The sequence below is a fragment of the Catharus ustulatus genome, chromosome 3 (genome assembly GCF_009819885.2).
Source record: "Catharus ustulatus isolate bCatUst1 chromosome 3, bCatUst1.pri.v2, whole genome shotgun sequence".
In the NCBI taxonomy this organism is placed as follows: domain Eukaryota; kingdom Metazoa; phylum Chordata; class Aves; order Passeriformes; family Turdidae; genus Catharus; species Catharus ustulatus.
Genome location: NC_046223.1, coordinates 99,942,857 through 99,960,399, shown reverse-complemented (window position 1 = coordinate 99,960,399; position 17,543 = coordinate 99,942,857). Strand labels below are relative to the sequence as shown.

The following is a 17,543-nucleotide window of genomic DNA, read 5'->3' as shown; positions in this document are numbered from 1 at the left end:
CACTGTTGTTTGGACATGTGATTAAGTCATAAATGTAATAAATTATAGCAAAGTAGTAAGGTATATGCAAGTCCTACATATGCTGAGGTATTTGGAAAATACAGACTTCCAATAGCACAAGAACTTGGGGTTGTCTCCTTATCTAATCTGTTTAGGATAGCAGGTAATTATTGTAATAGCTTCATAGTTGTAACAGACTGCTGCATATCTGCATCCTATGTGTCACACTGTTAAGAACATTTCCCATAGAATGGAAACAGCAGAAATATTAGTGTTCCAGAGTTTTAAAGTGTTCTTACCAGCTGCACTAAACTCTCATTTCATCTGTCACATGAAGGTAAATATAAACATACGAGATTTGAAAACAAATATTACAGTGCCAAAATCAAAATTTTCTGAAATCTTTGCCAACATAAAGGTCTCATCTGGTTTAATCAGAAGTACATTTTTAAACTTATATGAACTGTGCAAAGTAATTTTTGAAGATACTCAATTCAATTTACAATTTACGGAAGGATGACTTCTTCTTTAGCTTCAGTTGCTATATATATTTTTTTTGTTTAGTGATACAGAAATAAGCCAGTTTTTAAATTTTGTAAGACTGTCCAGATGGTTGAGGTGCAATGGTCTTATTTTAAGACTGATGACTGGGATATACTGGTGCTTCTTATAAATCCTTTTTGTTACGACACTGTTAATCATGCTGCCTGTAACAAAAAGTTTTGGAAAAGATGAAAAAAAAACCATTGTTCCATTTTGCTAATGACTTATCCTCAAAAGGATAGAAAGTCTGGAAAGGAAAATGGTGGCTTCAAATCATGGGCTTATAAAGAAGAAATCCTTGTAGTACCCGAGACAGACTGCAGAGGAATAGTCCCATGGCTCTGTTTTTTTCTTTATTCATTTAAATGCCATGGACATGTAGAGTCAAAATGTAGTAAATTCCTTTAATTAATTCTTATCCCCATATCTTATGATTCAGCATCTTCTAGACTTTAGTCAGGCTTCAGTGATGCAGCTAGTCTTGATGGAAATAGGCATTGAAGACCACTGGAGCTGCCTAGCATGAAAAAAAAACAAAAACAGATGAAGCAAGAGATTGTCTCTCTGAAGATCTGTAAATCAGAACATTTGCCTAAAAATAAAATTAAATAATTGGAGTATATATATATAGATTTAGAGTATTTAAATTATAAAACCCTTCAGATTAGGTGCCCTGACTGCTTATTTTTTAAAGAAATAACCAAAGTTTATGCTAGTCATGTGCAACCACAACAAAGAATGAGGGGTAAGAGGCATACAGTCTGAGTCATGACTCCTTTATCAAAGATTGTAGTTTTACCTAATTGGTATCAGAAGGATCTATGCAGAAATTATGGGCTTTATCTTTGTATAAACAGGAAGATTGATGTGTGATGTCAATCTGTACGTTGGTCTTGAAGAGCCATCTTAATATACCTTTCATGCAAGATCACGGTCATATATTTGGTCCTGTACAAAGACAAAGCAAGAGAGAAGGAGAATTGTCTCTAAGCACATTGTTTAGATTTTTAGTCCAAAGTGCACAGCCTGTTTGGGATGGAGAAGAGAAACCTCAGTGTTGTAAGGAATTCCATGAGTTTTACCAGCTAACATCTGAGAACTGCAACCATATTTTGATGGTTTCTATAGAATAACTGAACTGGTGCAGATGAAGATTATATGGGAACTTCATTGAATACAATCCAGTTTAATTTATGTCTTTCAAGGTAGCAATAATCATGTTTGAAGTTTGGCCCTGCTGAGCTCCTCAGAAGTAGGTAATGCTTAGCAGCTTAAAACAGCTAAAATTCAGCTTAATGGAACATGACAACTCCATAGCACTGAACTCTGGGTTACTTAATTACTGATTTTAAGAAATGTTCAAGTCTCTGTAGAAACCTTGCAAAATAAAAGCTTACCAGTTTGGACCAACTTTGAGGAAAGCACACATGTAACTAAAGGATGAATGCCAAAGTCTGCATGAACTTCTGATTCAAATAGTGGAAAAATTCAGTGTTATGGAAATCTGATGTTTTAGAATGCAACATCTGAATTTTTGAGCATGTTTTTTTGAATTTGAATGCTTTCTCCAAATGAAGCTTTAAATAACACAGCTAAAATTCAAAACTCAGGCTGAAGAAAAGTGACTTTTTGGAATTCATGTAGCATTTGAATGTTCAGTAAAATGCATATAAATTAATTCTTTGTCTTTTCTGTGATTTAGTGTAGCAGTTCAAATACCAGCTAATGATTTTACTTAGCATTATAATGTAGCTTTTTCTGTGATAATCACAATCATCTTTGCAGTGTAGAAAAGTCCATCCATTTTCTTTGATGGCTCTAATGTTGTTCCACTATTGGATATTCCACTGAGGGCTGTACCATTTCTGTCTGATGCTGTAGCTTGGTATTTGGGACTGTTTGGGTGGGTTACCATCTCTCTGCAAGAGGCCAGCATTACTTCCCTGTCTACACACTTCCTTTTTCTTAGGCATTTCCTTTGCCTTATGGAGAGGTGAAGGAGTCTCTTCATGGTGCCACCTCATGTGTGACACTGTGCAGTGGCATTAGAGCAATAGCTCCAGTGGAAAAAAAATTACTCACTGCAATGTAGCCACTACCTAGGCATTCACCATGGGAATAGTCCATTTGGTGTCAACCTACTCATTCCTGGTGGTGTAGGGATGTTGGATTGCTGGGAAATCTCCCCTAATCTGAGATATCCAGGAAGCATTGGAGTGGGCATCTGAGGAGTAGGAAACAAAAACATTTTATAAATGGAAAACTATGTTTGTTTCTGGTGTGGAATTAAGCTCAAGTATAGCAATGGTTAGGAGTCCCAAAGGCTGGCACCTGAGGAAACAAGGACTGAGCCAATGAATATTTTGAAATGGGCCGTTATATCTTTCCTGTCAGTAACTGCTGGGTGTCTCTTCCATTGTTATTCTAGGTGTCCCACCCCTGGGTGTGATGGCTCTGGGCATATTACTGGAAATTATGCTTCTCATCGAAGGTATGTAAAGACAAGGTTTTGTTATTTAAATCACATAACTGCAGCTAGAAAGTGCCTGAACTGACCTAACTTCACTCTCTGAATACTGAGGTAGGATTGACTGCTGCACAGACATACCTTGGTCTAACTCATTAACCACTAATGAATAACATTTCTCAGCTTCAGCATGACTCACTACCCGAATAGGTAGGAATATTTTTGCTAATATCTACCAAAATCTTTATACAAAATAAATTCAGTTTCTCTGCCTTCTCTAGTAGCCTGAGGAAGCAATTCAACATTCATGTTTCTGTTTCTTTACTTTCTGAACAACTTAACTCTTCACAGTTTGGACTCAAATCCTACTCTTGCATCTTTTTCCCACAAATTGTATTTCCTGAATATTCGTGTCAGTCTCTTCCAAACTCACTCCATATTCCCTGAAATGTAAAATTGGACCCTATTATTTACCTCCTCTCCCAGATCTCCTTATCAGCTTTAATCAGGGGGGAAAAATACCTCCTTCATCTGATATGCACCAGTCTTGTTAGTACATTTCAGAAAAAAGTTTGGCTTGTTCTTAAATTGCAACACTTTGTACTACATCAAGCAGAAGAATGGAGAAAGAAATTTATGGATGAAAGCTGCCTTAACTAAAACTTTACCAAAGAATGCTTCTCATTTACTAATTAGGATATTGATCAATTACACTGTAGAGGTGATGGTATAAATGATGTGTTATTAGGAATTCCGTAGTGGTTATTTGCAAACTAAATAAGTGGAGAAGCGTGTGCCATATTTTGTAAATATCTATCCACTGTTTAATCAAAGAATAATAATGAATAGTAGTGTAGTCTACTTCTCTTGTGTTTGTAAAGATTCTTTACTCCCACTCAGACTACTACTGTTGAGTCTGGATATTTGCTTTCTTCACCAAGTCCTTGTAGTTTTACAATTGGCTATAATACATGAATTCCCAGTTTAAGCATTTTTCCACTAAAAGCAGCAAACAGTTCAAAGTCAAAACATAAATAAAATAATATTGGGAACGTGCTGTATTTTACATGCTGTGAAAATGAAAGATCACAATATCAATTTCTGTAATGCAGCATTAAACATCAAGATTACAAAAAACATTATAAAGGAGAAGATATAAGTATTTTAAAAGCACTTACATGATTCAGGAGATTTAATCATGCTTTCAGAGGAATTTAAGGTCAAATTTAGAACTATACTTAACTATATGTGAATTTATCAGCTACCACTCTACCAGCATTTTGCTTCTTAAAGCTCTACCCCAACTTCAGGGAAGCTATTTATGTGTTTGACCATCTACTTAACCAAAAGCAGGTGAGAGAGTGAAAATGCAGAAGAAAAGTATTACTAACAAGAAAAGCTGGCAAGGTTGGTAGGGGAGAATCACTGAATCCTGATTCATTTTTTAAACTTTTCCTTGTTCATTGTGTCCTGGCCACTAAAGAACTGGACCATGAGCTGAACAGTGTTACCTACCTTTGTCTGTAAATTCTTACATTCTTGTATTTTTGCAGATGATTGCTGGACCAAGTTCATTTGATTGTGCATCATAATAAAGCACATATAAAGATATAAGAAGTTATTCTGCAAAACAAACATATCTGGAATTTGCCCAGTCCATTGGGATGTAACACATGCAGCCTTTAGAAATGCCACCATGACTATATTGACCACCAATTCCTTCATTTTTCTTCCAAAAAGGCCTCTGGCACCCCCATGTCTTCAGCTGCCTGCAGGCACAGAAGCACTGACACGTAATCCATGAAGTAACATTTTCTTTGCTTAAATCCGCAGATGTCCTCAGGAGACCTGTCACATTTGCACAGAGCCAGCCTTACCCTGCTCAGATCATGACATGTGTCAAGGCCATTTCTGAGGTGGGAAGGCTGGCAAAATGAGTGCTTTGAAAGGGCAGCAAACCAGTAGCCTAAATCTGGATCTGTTAAGCATGGAAGACCCCACAGCATGTTGTCAGTTGGGCTTTCTAATTCCCAGATTGAAAATTATCATTTAGCTCTGCCTGCATCTGAGTTAGCATTTTCGTTTGTGTTTGACACCATCAGTTGAAACCCTCTCAGTTTCAGAAGGAAAGGAATGACAGACTTCTCTCCTAAATGACTACTTAGACGCCTGGGTGTCATCAGTATTTAAAATGGCTGCTCAACAGCAAGCTTATGTGAGGCAGGTTCAACTCTGCCATAACTCTGCAGTTCTGCACATCCCTTTAATTTATGCAAGAAGTTATAGCACCGTGCACTGCTGTTGAATTTCCCTCCTTGTCTTTTGTCTTCATATATGAGGAATTAAAGTCATAGAAAAATGAAGTAATGTGCTTATCTTGTAATAGCTTTGGCTATTACAGGATAAAAAAATTAAAACAAAGGCTTGTCCTTGACATATGTTTTCTTGATGGATCCACTATCAGAAGAAAAATGAATTAATCATTGCCTCAGAAACTGTCTGTTGGAAATGTCTTTTTAGAGGACCTGAAAGATCTTAGAAATTTCTAATAAATCATAGTACCAGAATAGAAAGATACAGAGAGATGATGCACCAAAATACCAATAAGCAGGTGGTAATTAAATTGATTTAATAGGTAGAAAGCTTTAAATCATTAGTCAAGGCAGAAATTCTTTGTTCAGATTTTGTTATGAAAATGTCATCATCTTCAAGTATACCCTCTGTATACCTACTAAAAATAGTATTACTTTCTGAGGAATTCCTATTAGCTGTTTAGTTTTCAGATGCAGATTCTGATTATTCTCACACAGTGAGTACAACTACTCTCAGAGATAAAGGAGAGGTATCTTTAACTCCCATCCCCTCCCCTTCACTTTCTGCAGACCAGTTTGTGTGTCAGGCAGTGAACCAGCCAGTTCCAGGACTGTTCTCTTGCCCCAGAGGCAGCTTCCTCTTATTCTGGATCCCTCAGACTCTCTTCCTCCTACTTCCTTCTTACAGACAACATTATTATTTTTGAAGAAAACTGTTCTTAATTGCCACAGGCTTTCTTAGATTTAGTTTGTACGCAAGGAACTATGATACTTTGGTGTCCACTCTGCAAGCTCGAATAAACAGCAGTTTATTACATTTAAAATGGAAAATGAAATGGGATGAGAGCACAGGTCCACCTATCAGAATGCAGATGCCTATTCCACTAGTACTGACATGACCCCTGGCCACTAAAAGTCTCCCAGGCAGTTCTAAGATATCATTTGGGACTCAGTGTGGGTCCAGATCATTATTCACAAACAACATGTGTTTCACTGTCCTGTTTTACAGAGATGGAGAGCTTAGCTGTACAAATGTGAACTTTCTGGTCTTTGGTCAAAGTAGCAGTTCTAGGTGCCTTCTATTTAACGCTACAGGTGTAGCCATGACATCTCACTAAAAGTTTCTATATAATGTACTATGTCCAATATTCTGTGCCAGCGTTCCTCTCTTTCTTTAATTGACCTATTCATGACTTTGCAGCATGCAAACTCTGATTTTGTCCATTCTTCTAACACAGAATTCTGTCTGTGATTGCATCACCTTTTTGTGTGCTTCTTTCCCTCAGCCTCACTGGTTTTGACAAGACAAAATAACTGAAAATTTTGTTACCACTCTTTCTGTCTCTTCTTCACAAAGTCAGGACTTACTACACAACACTCAAGTACCTTCCTCATGCTGAAAACAAAAATTTAATCTTCTATTTTGTTTATTTCTCTAGGGAATTTTTTCTTTGGTGACACTTCTCTCTTGTGTCAACACTTGAAGGTGTTCTGCCGGTGGATTTCTTTTTTGAATGTGGATAGTTAAGATGGAAATAACATTTAAATAGAGGACCAAGCATGATTTTTTTGATAGACATACTTGTATCCTCAGATATCAACTACCTAAAAAATCTTTAAAAATCTGTTAAGGTCATTGTCAAGTCTATTAAGTGGTTTCTATAATGAATTTTTCATATGCGAAGGGAAGATGAGCTTGTGTAGTTGAAAACAACATTTTCAGTCTTTAATTACATGTAACATTGCTTAGCCTAATACATAACTTTGTCTCTACCAAATCTTTTTGTTTGGGTGAATTCTGAGCACTTGAACCCCTTCTCCGGAAGGCATTGAAAGCTCTGAGCTCTGTCACGTTTTTATTCCATCATTCTATAGAATTGTTACGTGATATTTGGGAAGTTTTGATAATGTTACTAATGTGCTCCTGAGATAAATCTTTAGTCCCACGAAGAGATACTCCTATTTTATTTATTCTTCCATCCGTCTCAGACATAGAGGACATAATGTCTCTCAGCCTGAAGCACTGGCTTCTATTCCTTTTAAAGATGCCAGTGCTGCTGCTGAGGCAGCTGAAGGAATTATTAGGCAGAGGGTTTAAGAGCTGCATTCCCGGACTCCTGGGGGAGTTCCTGTGTGTGAGGTGTGCTCAGCACTAGCAGTCCTGTCCTGTGTCATAGACCCACATGCATGGATCCCCCCTTGTGGTGGCTGCTGCAGCTCTCATATAACCCACCTGAGCTTTGATTGTGGAAACCGGGCAGGATTGCCTATTTTACCAGTTTCTTGGATAGAAGTACCCAAGAATGAGAAATTACATTCTAAAATGTTTTCTTTCACACAGTCTTTCAGGCTGTCCTCGAGCAAAGAAAAGTGGCATCAGGATAGCACAAAGCAAGGAAGACAAAGAAGACCAAGAGCCAATTAGGTGAGAACAAATATTTTCAAAGGGCTTTTTTATGTTTTATAAGGTCTGTCTTATATTGTAAGGTTTATCTTCAGGAGTTTTAAGGCATAAATGTTATTGTGTGATAGTTATCCAAGGGCAGATGACCACATTGATATCTATGAGCAAATCTAGTATCTGTGATGATTGTTTCAGCAGATACTAGATACAGCATTAGCCAAGGATACAATTATCTGCAATTTAGAAATAATTTAAAATTCTTCATTTTCACATTATGTTAAAAAATCACTTTGATCTTTATCTTCTAAATACCCCTTAAACATATTTACGTATTACAAGTAAGCAAACCATACATGCTAAATAAAGGTAATTATGGGAATAGAGAATTGAGTGTTTATATGAGACTGCTGCAACAAATCTGATTGTTCATGCAGTTTGCAAAAGAAACAAATGCCTGCATGTAGGTCTTGGTTTCTTCTTGCAAGGCACTCTGATATCAGTGGCCACTGAACTTGGTGGATTTAGTGGCTGCTTAGACCATTCAGGACCAGATCCTCAGTGAAGAGTTGCAGGAATATTTTAGTTCACAAACAGTGAAGTAATTAGCCTTTAGTTTAGACGTGTGTTACATAGCAACACATTGAAAAAAAAAAAAGCTAACATAATTTTCTTTAAACATTTCATTTTGAAGATTCTAACCTGTTCCTTCTAACCTTGGTTATTTGTATACAGAGTGTACAGAGCAGTATACAGAACAAATGTGTGAGGAGATTGCCAAGTAAGGAAAACCATCAGATGGATACAGAACTGCCTTCATTGCTCTCTGGGCTATAGCACATAGTTTTATATCATCATAACTATTCAAAGAGTGGTTAAAGGAGGTCAGCATTTCTAATGAGCTGCCCTGATCACACCATAACTAACTGTGTATACGTGTTTTCATGACTTCAGACAAGTCTTCTTTGGGTTCCATACCTATAAACAAAATGTACCAAGGATTATACTAAGTAGTATTTTATGCTTATAAGGGTTTTACGGGCAATTTCACTGCTGATCAGAGCTCAGTAGCCAATATTTCTATTCCACTGGGATATTTACTGTGATAAACACCTGCAATTCAAATATATATCTCAGTCTTTCTGTTGCAATTGCGTAACGTCAACAACTGTGACTGCATCTACTGGCTAGACTCCTTAGACTTTATCAAAGAACTTTTTTTCCTTCAAATTGTCAAGTTCTGCTTGTAATTTTACCCACTACAGGGTATCTTGACTACTTTTGCAACCACAGGGTAGGATTATTTTTTCCTTTTCATGTCAGGTTTATTTTGACTTTGTTGTAAAGGCTACCAGATATATAATGGCAAGACAATAAAGTTTACCTTGTCTGTCTGCTATACAGATGTCCAGTTCCTGGCTGTGATGGTCAGGGTCATATAACTGGAAAATACGCATCCCATCGCAGTGCATCAGGGTGTCCTCTTGCTGCCAAAAGACAAAAGGATGGGTACCTAAATGGCTCACAGTTCTCTTGGAAGTCAGTGAAGACGGAAGGAATGTCATGTCCAACACCAGGATGTGATGGCTCAGGACATGTCAGTGGTAGTTTTCTTACTCATCGTAGGTAAGTAACTATCACTTACGTTTTTCACTTATGTTTATTATTTAAATCAGATTGACAATACAGTTTTTTTCATGGCATTTTTCTGTTCCTTTTGAATTTCATTATTGCATCAAAAAATAATCTGTTTACATGTATTTGTTGGTAACTGGAAATCCAGACACGCAAGGTTTTTTAGGCAGATACAGACCTGCATTTGAATCCATAATATATACATAATTTTAGGGCAAAAATCATGCATGAAAGTAACTGTAAGTTCCCATCGCTTTATTGCATATTTCTGGACAAATTACTTGGAGGTAGACATTGTAAGACATACCTAAGTCCACCTTATTTTCAGAGATGTCAAACACATTCTTGATTCTCAAACATCAGAGCGTGGCACTGAAGAATATTAGGAAAGAGTTCCATAAAACCAAAGTACTTTTATTCATTTGGTAATGTACATGCTTGTTGAAAACAATATACATAGAATACCGAACATTATTTAAAGCTAATGGAATGTAAATATTTGACAGATGAAATACGAAGCTTGATTTTTCATAAACTTGGCAAAAATATGAGAGCTTCAGTAACACTTTTCATAGATTGTAAAAGGAGGAGAAAGTGGCCAGTCTGTTAGGGATAAAATTTGCTGCCATTTTAGATACTAGATTATGAAGAAACAAGGTTTTTTTGGGGCTCTGAAAATGACTATAATGTCAGAGCAAATTTCTTATTATATAATCGCTAATATAGAACTCTATTACTTCAAATACATCAAGGTGATGTCCCTAATTTGTTACCCTCTCCAGACAGACCTCAGTTGAACTTCTGTAGCCTTTTGTTAGCTAAACCAATTTGATGTTGTTCCGTAGTCAGTTGTAGATACAGAGGTGAAAAGTGTACTTCTTCCTTCTCTTGCCTGTAACTATTTCCTTTGATTCTTTCTTTGACAATCCTTTACAGTTTCACTCTGAAGCCTTATCCTTACTTCAGCCTCTCCAGACTCTGCGCACATAGTTCCTATTTACAGTAATTTTACGATTATAAGCCGCACCATTTTGACTAAAATTTTGGACCGAACCTGAAGTGCGGCTTATAATCAGGTGCGGCTTATATATGGACAAAGAATGAAAAGTTGCTGTTTTAGGAGGACAGGTGTCTGCTGAGAAAGGCAGGAGCTTCTCTTTGAAATGGAGAATGTAAACCCCCTCCCTCCAAATTATTATAATTTTGAAATCAAGGGGCTTTGAGGCAAAGATACGTGAATTAGGAATAACAGTTCTTTACTAGGGAAATTAAAATAGAAATACAGTACTACAAAGAAACAAACTCCAAACCCTGACAAAGTCAGAGTACAACCTGACACTCTGTCAGGCAGGGTGTTGGTAGCAGTCCCATTCCATGGTGGTTGCAGTCCTCTTGCAGTGACAGATGTGATTCAGTTGGAGCAGTGCTCCTGTAGAAGGTGCAGTTTCCCTCTGGAGGTCCAGTGGTGATATGGAGAAATCCGGTTTTCCTGTGGAGTCCAATGGAGAAAGGGGCTACCTTAGTGTCCCAAAACCTCTGTTTTTATCTTGGTAAGAAATGTTGGGCTCTTGCCCCTGGCTGGAGCAACTTCCAATGGGATGAAGTAATGTTATCAGTCACACAGTGTGATTCAATGGGCCATTAGCAGACAATGACTCTCTGGAGGAAGGATGGGTTGTGAAAAGATAAAGAACAATGCCCTGCCTGGTTTCAATGGATGGCCCATTAGCAGAATATCTGCCATTGAGATAAGGATCACTGCCCCCACCCTCAACAGATGGTGATAGAATAGATACCTTTTTTTCACACTCTGTATTGTAATGTGCAGCTTATAATCAGGTGCATCTTATAATCGTGAAATTACTGTATTGTTTAGGCTCAGTGTTGTTTTTCTACTCAGTGTTTTATGGTATCTACCATGAGGGGATTCTGGTCTGTGACCTGAGGTGTTACCTGAGTAGCCAAATGTATTACACAGCCTGCAGCACCCAGAGGCTTTAGGAAGTAGGAGATGCAAAACTGACCTTTTATGCAGATACCACATGTGGGTTTAGGTTTCAAAATTTCAGGAAAATATCAGTACTAGTGTTTGTATTTCAGTTTGACTTTCATCATAATGGTGTAACATTTATTTAACTCAGAGAGATGTCATTAAAATTTTGAAATTATTTTACCTTTATTTAAAAGGTACAGTATAATTACTGGGAGATTGCTTGCAAGGCGTATTCACATAGTAGTTATAATTTCAAGGAGAAAATTCTTGCAACAAGAATAACTAACTTCTAAAAGAAATGTACTAAGTTTAACAATTTAAAGGGCAAATTTTGGCTAGAGATTTTTTTTTTAAAGAATGCTTTAATGAAAAAAATCCTAGTAGAGTGACCTAAATGTGACATTTAGCTACAGAGCAGCCACCATCTTAAGTAGAAACAGAGACTTGTAAATGGCTTACTTTATAAGATCAGTTTTGGGGCAGATAGGAACATTGTTAAAGGAGAGTACCACAAGATGAAAGGTTGCTTTAAAAGACTGATAAAGTAGATTGATCCTACTTAATCGTCTTGATGTAACAAAGGGTCAGTATTCTAAGTTGTGAGCAAACTGAACAACTTCTTGAAGCTTCCATAAGCAGTGGTAATATTAATAACAACTTACTATTTAAAATATTTATATTATTATTTTAAAATAATAATTTAAAAATATAATTAGTTTTTGTAGAATTCTTCAGGCTGTTAAAAATGGTTGGTTCATTTGCTCACACAAAGTGAAGCACATGGAGCCATTTTAGATGCCTTTGGGTTACTTATATGGCCTCCAGCTGCTGCTCAGAAAGGTAGGTCCAGTGTAATATTTATCAGCCTTAGTGATACATCTTCTCAAACAGCATTTCATGCCTATATATGGACAACTGTATCCAACCCTGCAAGAAGGACTGAGCAGCAGAACAGTTCACCTGTCTTAAGAATCTGCTTGTACAAGATGTAGGATGCATTTACTCCACTTCCCAGATGAATGGATCATGGAGAGTAGACCAGTTCAGTGAGGTAGACACTGGCCTTTAATCAGTTGTACCATAAATGTCACTGAGTATGTCAAGAGGGAGTGGTTTCCCCTGCCTACAAATGGGTACTTTATGCCATTTGAAGTGTTCTTGGGGCATGCAGTATTGCCATACTGGGTTGGCCATAATGACTGAAGACTTGTGAGACACTCAGTTCTTTGATTATGACAGCTGAGAGCTGAATGTGCCTGGCAGGGAATCTACAGGGGTGCTGTTCTTGTTAAATGAACAGACCCCAGACCTCCACGGCAGCTTTGACACATTGTTCCCATGCAGACATTTAAACCCAGGTGTTTAATCTGGGGCTCAATCCCACCTAAATCACAGACTCTCTGTCTCCTTACATAAGGGTGAAATATTTCCTTACTTCAGGTATACCCATTCTAACAGATTGTGGTCTCATCTACAAATCTCAAATTCTCACCTTCTGAAGAGAAGCGATGCTATGCCAGTTACCCAGTGAGAACAGACTTAAGGAAATTCTTTTGCTGGTAGAGCTGGTTTTGGTGTGCATGGGGGAAAAGCAGGACTGTGGCCTTTAACTGAGCCAGTAAAAGCTCCTCAGGAAGGAGTACTGTAATTTCACGATTACAAGCCGCACGGACTATAAGCTGCATCTCTGGGTGTTGGCAAACATTTCATTCTTTGTCCATACACAAGCCGCACCTGAGTATAAGCCGCTCTGTCATTCGCAGCGAGGACCCGCGTGCAACAAAGTTGCCAAATAGTAACAGAATCACGGGATCACAGGGTTTAGTGGCTCGGCTCGGGCCGTGAGGGCTCGGGGCTGCCGATGGGGCCAGGTGGCCCAACTCAGTGCTGCCGCTCGGCAGGGCCGCTCAGGGCCGGCCACCGCTGCCTCTAGGCTCTCTCACCCCGGCCCGGCACTGCCCCGTGGTGGCAGGGGGGGCACGGAGCCCGCCAGCACCCATGGCGGTGGTGGGAGGTGGAGATGGACCCCCCCTACTCCCGCGGCGGCAGGAGGGGATGGGAGCCCCCCACTTCCCCCCGAGCTGCGGGGCCAGCAGGAGGGGGCCCCTCGTCTCCCCCGGGCTGCTCTGCCTGAAGGAGGGAGTCCCCCGCCTTCCCCGCCCCCCGTGCTGCCTGCAGGGAGCCAGGCTCTACCCGCGGCACAACAGAGTAACCAATGTGTAACAATTGGGTAAAGCCAGGTTTTACTGGCAGGTTGCTCGACTCGGCACCTCGGTTTTCATTTCCGGGGTTGAAAATGTCAGAAAATTATTCACATATTAGCCGCTCCTGAGCGTAAGCCGCATTTCCAGGGTGGGAGCAAAATTTTAGTCAAAACGGTGCGGCTTGTAATTGTGAAATTACTGTAGTTAATATCTCCATTTTTGCCAATACACCTTGCTGCTGTCCTGTTAGGATTTGTTTTCCTCCCCAGTGGAAATATTCTTCTATCAGCAGACTTCTCTAAGCATATGTATACATTCATTGCATATGTAATTGTCCTTTATGTCTGCTTCGAGATTTTTATATTTTTCCATTTGTAGATAGCTGTTAATATGCTGTTGTTAAAACAGCTGTAATACTCTATTAATGAACAGCAAACTGGCTTATGAAAATGATGCCAGCTGTTGGATTTATCAAATATATATTGGGAAAGATGTTTTTCAGGTAGAGATTTCTGAGAGCTGCTGTTGACATTGTACACATTATGTCATTGCGTTGGTATCAGTGGACACTGGAGATGATCCACAAGGGCTGGTAAATTGGTAAAAACCTTATCCAACTGATATGTGGTCTGGAATTTAAATATATGTATATTTCTTCATTCACATTTATAAAGCAGAATTAAGTAGACAATGAAAAAAGTCATAAATTTCAGTGAATTTTGAATCCTACTCTATGGTCAAAGGTACCAACTAAAGTTTCTGGGTTTTAAAATTTCATTGCCTGTTTGGAGAAATTTCTGAATAGCTTTATTTTGTCAAGGAGTTTGCATTAGGAAAGAATGGAAACAGAGAGTTATCAGGAGGGACTTGAAGCGTAGGATTAATTGTGCTATGCTTCAAAAAGAAGCCTCTGCTAGGAAGAGAGGCCAGTGTGAAATTAGGTGACCTATCAGCAATATAAAAATGAATTGGAAGGCATGTAAGCATGGAATCAGTAGATAGATAAATTAAATAGATTATAATGAAATTTAAATTGCTTATTATACTGTAGCTTTGCAGTTTAATTCTTGACCAGACCCTTACATCCCCATATTTGATTTTAGAAGACTTTTATGGATGGCATCGTTTCTAGTGCTGTGATCCATGGAGACTTGCTCAGAATATATTTGAATTTAGCAACCTTGCTCCTCAGCACAGAGAGGGAATCTGCTTGTGCTGACTTCAGTGGAAATCAACTGCAGAAATGCCTTTTCAGGTCTTGCTCCCATCTTCAGCTCACTTTTATTCACATCAGTGTTCACCCATTTCAAACATATTAATATAGCTATTAAGGAAAACTGTTGTGGTTCAACCCCAGTGAGAACCTCAGCCCCACAGAGTTGCTTGCTTACTTCCAGCAGGATAGGGAGAGAATCTGACGTGTGAAGATATGAAAATCGTGGCAGATTAGTAGGAAAGAAATAGCCACACTCATAAGCAAACAAAACAAGGAATTAATTCACTGCTTCCCATGTGTTCAGCCACCCCAGGAGAGCAAGGGTCAAGTAATAGTAATGGTGTCTTGGGAAAACAAATACCATCACTCCAAATGTCCCCCCTTTCCTCCTTATTCCCCCAACTCTATATATTGAGCGTGACGCCATATGTTGTAGGATTTCCCTGGGGTCAGTTGGGATCACCTGTCCCAGCTGTGTCCCCACCCAGCTCCTAAACTTGTGCACCCCTAGCCCCAGCAATGGTGAGGTGGGGTGAGAAGCAGAAAAGGCCTTGACTCTATGTGAATACTCCTCAGCAGTAAGGAAAACATCCTTGAGTTATCCATGCTGTTTCCAGCACAAATCAAAAACACAGCCTCATAACAACTACTCTGAAGAAAATGAACTCTATTCCAGCCAAAACCAGTAAAAAATATGTTAGCAGAGCTGTAATATACAATGCATATACAAGAGATGATCAAATATTTTTTCCCATTAACAGACTAATGCTAAATAGAAATGAAAGTGTAGAGAAGGGTGATTTTTCTTTAGTGAACCTGTATACTTGCTGAGGACAGTAGGACTCCCAAGATCCATAAAAAAATATAGAACAGGATTTGTATTTGAGCAGCAAGGGCATACCACTGTGTTTGTAAAATGTGTAGATATGCTGGGGGGAAGCAATGGGCATCATCCACTGCCTTTTCCCTTCTGAAGAAATATAGGTAGAAATTATCAGGTGGTTATGGGAGATGATTACATATGACACTTGTTACAGACTGTCCACTTTGTGCATAGGAAGGTTTAGTTAAAGGTAAGGCTGTCAGAAAGCCCACAGGAAGTTCATTTAGTTCAGCCATTACCACACATGCATGTCCTTAGGTGAAGGAGCACTGCCAGTGTTGTTTCCTCCAAAAATTCTGTGTTGGTCATAGCTCTGAGTTGCACAATTCCATTGTTAAGCATGGGAACAGACAGATTATGAAAAGAGGAAAAGACGAAAAAAAAAAGCCAAGGCAGGAGCTGCCCTCCTCAGCTGCTTTCTAGAAGCTGGCTGATACCTACACTCATATGGATCCTCAGAGGAACTCTACGTTCTCAAACACTCAAAGCATTTAGGAGATGACAAATGTGAGGGAAGAAGGTTGGAGATGTAGATTTTTCATATGCAGATCCTTTTTCTCATTAAATATGGTTTGCTAGAAATAGATACTGCATAAAAATCCTCTGTGATCATCCTCAGCTTCTGAAGGGAAGATTTGCAAATGCCACCTACAGTCAAACCTCCTGGTATGGCTGAGGACCATAGAACAGCATCTCACCCCAGGGTTTATCTGGGGTAGGTGCCCCCAAAAAGCCAGTAGCTCTGTAATCAGTAGCTCTGTAATACAGATGCTTTACAAAGCACAGGCTAGTGGCTGCAAATTTTCTCCAAAATTGTTGTAGAGCTTTCAATATTTGCCTGAAGTCACATCCTATCTTTACAACAGCATTTCTCAACTTCAACATTTAAAACCATAAAAATTACTTATCATTAGGTCAGCAATTTCTCTCCAGCCTGCCCACAGCCTTTTGCATAGTGTGAGCCAAAACTGAGCACCATGTTCCAGGTGTGTCCTGACAAGCACTGATAGGACAATGACTTCTGTGTCTCTGTGGTGATGCCCTTGCTGATGCAGCTCAGTGCCCCGCTGGCTCTCTGTGCCCCAGCAGCACCACTTACTCACACTGAGCTTGTCGTCCCCAGGACCCCCAGGTCCCTTTCCACAGAGCTGCTCCACAGACAGGCAGATCCCAGCCTGTGCTGCACTCTTGAATACTTGCCCAGGTGCAAGACCTTGCACTTGTCCTGGTTGAACTTCATCAGGTTCTTGCCAGCCCACTCTCCCACACTATACACGTCTTCCTACAGTGTCATTTTTCCCTTCCAAAGAGTTCGCTTCCCTACTCAGTTTGGTATCATTGTCAAACTTCATCAGGATATACAGTAATTTCACGATTACAAGCCGCACTGACTATAAGCAGCATCTCTGGGTGTCGGTAACATTTTGTTCTTTGTCCATACACAAGCTGCACCCAATTATAAGCCGCTTTGTCGTTCGCAGCGAGGACCTGCGTGCAACAAAGTTGCCAAATAGTAACAGAATCGCGGGATGGCGGAGTTTACTGGCTTGGCTCGGGCCGTGAGAGCTCAGCCCGCTTGGGGCTGCTGATGGGGCCAGGTGGCAGGAGGGGAAGGAGCCCCCCTGCTCCCGCGGCAGGCGGGGACGGGAGCCTGCCTGCTCCTGCGGCGGCGGAGGCAGGTGAGGACGGGAGCCCCCTGCCTTCCCCCCGAGCTGCGGGGATGGCAGCACGGAGCACCTGTCTCCGCCTCGAGCTGCGAGGCCAGCAGGAGGGAGCCCCCCGCCTCCCCCCGGGCTGGGCTACCTGAAGGAGGGAGTCCCCCACCTTCTCCCCCACCACCGCGCTGCCGGCACGGAGCCCAGCTCCACCCGCGGCACAACAGAGTAACC

General features: G+C 39.9%; 1 protein-coding gene across 11 annotated transcripts in view; it reads left to right on the top strand.

Moving 5' to 3' along the window:
* MYT1L (myelin transcription factor 1 like) overlaps positions 1–17,543 on the top strand; it is a 236,396-nt gene that overhangs the window by 197,564 nt on the left and 21,289 nt on the right. For all 11 annotated transcript variants that reach the window (XM_033056743.1, XM_033056741.1, XM_033056740.1 and 8 more), the window contains 3 exons: positions 2,972–3,034; positions 7,664–7,747; positions 9,128–9,349. In XM_033056743.1, the coding sequence (XP_032912634.1) occupies positions 2,972–3,034; positions 7,664–7,747; positions 9,128–9,349 (369 nt within the window). The remainder of the gene's footprint in view (positions 1–2,971; positions 3,035–7,663; positions 7,748–9,127; positions 9,350–17,543) is intronic.